The sequence below is a fragment of the Colossoma macropomum genome, unplaced genomic scaffold, assembly GCF_904425465.1.
Source record: "Colossoma macropomum unplaced genomic scaffold, Colossoma_macropomum, whole genome shotgun sequence".
NCBI lineage: Eukaryota > Metazoa > Chordata > Actinopteri > Characiformes > Serrasalmidae > Colossoma > Colossoma macropomum.
The window spans coordinates 2,508,351-2,513,332 of record NW_023494789.1 but is presented as its reverse complement, the minus strand read 5'-3'; the positions used below and the strand labels follow the sequence as shown (position 1 = coordinate 2,513,332).

General features: G+C 41.2%; 1 protein-coding gene across 1 annotated transcript; it reads right to left on the bottom strand.

Annotated features, from left to right (window-relative positions):
• Positions 1-255: 255 nt before the first annotated feature.
• LOC118807425 (glutamine synthetase-like) lies at positions 256-4,382 on the bottom strand. The gene is made up of 6 exons (XM_036569437.1): positions 4,208-4,382; positions 3,366-3,527; positions 2,314-2,460; positions 2,057-2,184; positions 658-857; positions 256-574 (listed from the first exon to the last, which is right to left on the bottom strand). Exons 1-6 carry the CDS (start codon positions 4,374-4,376, stop codon positions 256-258), a joined length of 1,125 nt encoding a protein of 374 aa, XP_036425330.1. The 5' UTR covers positions 4,377-4,382.
• Between the last annotated feature and the right edge of the window lie 600 nt (positions 4,383-4,982).

Genomic DNA, 4,982 nt, shown 5'->3' with positions numbered 1-4,982 from the left:
GAACTTTAGGAGTGAGCATACTGAAAACCTCAGGACAAAGTTACCCACTTTCATTAAAAAAAACAGCCAAATTACACCCATAGATGAAGAGTTTAATCTAGTCCAGCATTAGACTGAACAGTCAGTAAAATACTTAAATAAATAAAATAAGGCGGCAGTAAAACCACAGATAACTGTCAGAAAATGCACAATACATTTACCCCGGGAAAACTGAGCTATTAAAACAGGGGCGCTGGCGTGTATTCAAACAGACAGTTAACTTTCACAGTACTCCACAGGCTCCTCTCCCTCCTCATTGAGCAGGCATGTACGAATTAGCGCCTCAGTCACGGCGTATGGGTCGCAGTTGGCCGACGGACGGCGGTCTTCGAAGTACCCTCGCTGATCTTGCGCTACAGCGCGTGGGATGCGAATGGTAGCACTACGATTAGCCACTCCTGCAGAGAACTTGTTGATGACGGGGGCTGAAAGACCAGTCAGGCGTCTGGCATTGTCCAACCCCCCTTTGGGATCGTATGCACGATTGTGGTAACTCTGTCTCCTGCTCAACTTCTCAATCGCCTCCTCAATATGCCTGCAGTCACAGAAAGAGCAGAGATGGTTGCTACACTAATACAGTTAAAAATGAACTTTAATTGTCTATTTCCACCGGTATACCTTAAACCTCCCTCCTCTCGCATCTCCTTTGTGCTGAAGTTGGTGTGGCATCCGGCTCCGTTCCAGTTGCCTGGGACTGGCTTGGGGTCGAAGGAGGCCACAACACCAAAGTCTTCACATACCCTGTGCAAGATGAAGCGGGCCATCCAAAGATGGTGTCCCATACTGATGCCCTCACAAGGACCCACCTGGAATTCCCACTGAAGAAAAAGACAGGAGTGTTGATTGTAAGCATAACTGCAGACGTCATGCTGTAATTTTAAAAGGAACCCTGGCTACTAAGGCCCAATCCCATTTCACCCCTTGCCCCTATCACTCAGCCCTATACCCACTGTTTTGTGTAGGGTGAAGTGTTGGGGCTACATGGCCTCCAAACGGAGGTTTTTCAGAGACTCCAAACAGAGTGTTATGAGAAAGAAAAAAAGCCGGCAAGATTGACAAGAGACCAAAGAAACACACAGATGTGAGAATTTTCTCTGTTAAAAAATTATGATAACCACTGTATTATCTTAGTTTAATGTTGTTTCAGTGTATTATGGTCTTTTCTTCATAACAAGCATAAAAAAATATTGCTAATAGCATGCTAATGTCTCGGTAGCTGGCTAGCTATCTTTCCCGTTCCACCTTAAATAGTCCAGCAGTTCTGACCCCCTAAATGTAACTAAAGCCCAGCAGTGAGGAGCTGAACTTTACCCTCCTCTGCTGTCACTGCAGACTGGCAGGGCCGCCTACAGAGCAGCGCTGGTAGCTGTTAATGAAGTGATGTTTTGAGGGTCTCATTTCAGAGGGAAGATTTCAACCACTACCCCGTGTAACTCAGTTCAAAGGGGTTAGGGTGACACTCAAAAACAAGGGGTAGGGGTAAAAAGAAGAACTGGGATTTCTAAGACTTGCAGACCTCGTGTTTGACATATGGAAGTCACCATCATTTTAGATGCACAATGCATGTTAGTTGAATGATGTCAAATGGTTGCACTAGAGGTAAACCCAGCTGTTTCAGCTGGAGGATGTAGCTCAAAATAGGAATATCTAAAACACAGTGCCACATTATGCAGCTTTTGGTGTGATTTCAGCCGAATGACAATAAAGAATGCACTAATACACTTAACAGCTTTTCTATCAATGAGGAGAAAAGAGTGTGGAAAATGACAACGATTACTGGCTTCATCAGGGTTTTATTCTTGGGATATTTCCAGCTGTGACTCAGTCTGAAACAGCAGAACAGCAGATATGTTCAGGTAACCAGCACTTGGTCAGTGGTCAAAAATAAAGGGTCAATTCCAGCGCAATCATTTGCCATCGCTGTCCGAAGTGTGACAAAAATGGCACACTATGAGTAGCATTTTTAAAATTAATCAATATTCTATTTGTTCTTTAAGGGTTTTTTTAAGACATTTACCTGTGCAGGCATAACTTCAGCATTGCTTCCACAAATCTTAACCCCAGCGTACAGACAGGCTCTGTAATGTGCTTCAGTGATGTCTCTCCCATAGGCTTTATCTGCACCCACTCCACAGTAGTAAGGGCCTGTTCAAACATGTATAGAACCATTCAGACTGCTACATTGGCCTTTTATGCAATTGTTTTGGATCATCTAGATTTGAGATGCTGACCTAAATGCTGGATAAACATATCCTAGGTCTGGTCAGTATTTACCTTGTGGTCCAGGGAAGCCATTTAGGGGCCAGCCAAAAGGACGACCATCTATGCCAAGAAGTGTGTCCTCCTGTTCCATACCAAACCATGGATGCAGGTTCTCCACCATGTCCATGATCTTTTTGCATGTGTGACGAAGGTTGGTTTCTGAAACAGAAAAAGGTTTGATTAAGGCGTTCAAGTCAGCTTGAAATCAAAAATGACTTTTTTAAACCTTTTTATTTCATATGTTCATATGTCCCTGGTCATGTTAAGCACGATTTGTCATACAAATATCATTTACAGGATTAAATTCACATTTCTTCTGCAATCTTCCATCAAAATGTAATGATCACCATGCGTCAGGACGCTGGGGAAAAATTGATCCAGTTATATCATGTACCCCTCCCACCCCCCTCACTAATTATCAACCAAAAACGCATAGGTAGTGCAGAGGCCCTCTTTTGAATGGAATTGAATTGAATTCAGAACCATTAGCCAACCAATTAGACCTCTGCATTTAACCCATCCTTGCACTGAAACACCCACATACATGCACACTAGTGAACACACACACTAGGGGACAGGGAGCACACTTGCCCGGAGCGGTGAGCAGCCCTATCCATGGCACCCGGGGAGCAGCTGGGGGTTAGGTGTCTTGCTCAAGGGCACTTCAGTCACACACTGTTGACTGAGGGGATCGAACCAGCGACCTTCCGGTCACAAGGCTGGTTCCTTAACCTCCAGTCCACAACTGCCCCCTAAAAAGTAAGGGGGTGGGCATCCTACCCACCCAGAGAGAGCGAGGCCAATTGTGCTCTCTTGGACTCCCGGCTACGGACGGCTGTAGCATCACCAGAGATCGAACTCGCAATCTCTTGATGAGGGACAACGCTTAGACAGTTGCACCACTGGGGAGTTTTATAATGTGTTTTACTCAAAAATCATGAAAATTTGTTATGATTTCCAACTTACATTGACTTTATGAAGTGCATTTTCCACTGTATACACTCCATTTAATTAAGTGAGACGTGACATTTTACTAGTAAATTCATTCAAATTATTTTTCTTACCTGCAGGTTTACGGTCATGTTTGAGCACTTCACACAGAATGAGCTTGTTGGGGTCCTTCCTGAAAGGGTCTCTAAACATGGCCTTGGGGATCAGGTACATGTCGCTGTTGGAGTATTCAGACAGGTAAGTGGCTGAGCCACTAAAATCCCACTCTGGGAGATCTGCAGAGAAGTGCAGCCATTAACAAACAGTAATAACAGCATAAAGAGGCCCACAAAAAAAGAGTGTTTAGAAAAATAGGTTTTTATATTCCTTGCCTGCTCCACTTCTATGCTTCCTAGTTATGTTTTTACTCAATCAAATATCTACAGTTACACAGAATAATGTGGAGTTGAGTTAAGCTCCATTTTTTCTTGAAAGTGAAAATATAAGCAATAATTAATAATAATAATTATAATAATAAGAAGAAGAAGAAGATGAAGAAGATGATGAAGAAAAAGAAGAATAGTAATAATAATAATTATTAATTTTTTTTATTTATATGGCACTTTTCATGCTGGTGGCAGCTTAAAGTGATTTACAGAGAGGTGATAAAGTTTAACAGTAATAAGAGAAATTGTTAAGTATTCATTTAGAATCATTAGAAAATTATGCATATCAAATGAAATGATAAATACCACATTCAGATATGTTGGAAATACATATCTAACAAATAATTAGCATTTTTTACGCTGTACAAACTTTTAAAGCACAAAGTTAGAAGTTTTATGATTCCCACGATGTCTTAATGAATGTGTTTACTGCTTTCTTTTATTTGCATTTAATGCACCGTTTGTTGCGTCCTCATATGAATGTGAAATCTAACGACTGTGGAACATGATTGTATTTCAATATAAGGTACCTTCAATGGTTTGAGGTTCTGCGTTCAGAGTCTTGGTCTTGCAGCGGAGTCCCTCTCCTGTCCCATCAATCCAGATGTACATGGCCTGCACTGTATCCCCCTGTGGGAGCTCCATGTACTGCTGCTTCACAGCTTTATTGAGCTGAGCACTTGCTGAAGTGGACATCATGTTTGCTACGAGACAGCTGAGAAAGAGGGAGCCAGAATTTTTGTTGAGTTAGTTCTGTAAGGTTCTGTTTTTGAACCAAACAGCACTTTGAATACACACAAGAGGACCAATCAGGTTCTGCTTCTATGTCATGTCACCGCACTCCTCAGTGACTGCGGGAAAAAGTTTATAAAACTTTGTGAAACATGAAAACATGTTGCTGAAACATTTTGCAGTTCTTCAGAAAGTCTCATTGTCTTAAGTTTTATAAATATTAAGCCTTAAAGGTAATTAAATAGTGAACATTTGTATTGATGGGGTCTTAATTACAACATAAACATTAATTTCATTCATTCATCCACCTTTTTTTCTTCTTTCTCTTTTTTTCACTTTTCTAACATAAAACAAAACCTCAAACTACCTTTATGCTGATCTGCTACACTTACTTCCTGGGACAGTAGCTGGTTGCTGTCTAACCTAAAGGAACTTAAATTAAAACTAAACTTAAACTAATGGTTCCTACCTAAAATTTGCCTCTGCATGGGGCAAAATATTTAGCACTGACTTTTATACGTGACTTTTACCTGCTTTTTTGAATAAGAAAAAGATGATTTTTCCTAAAACAAA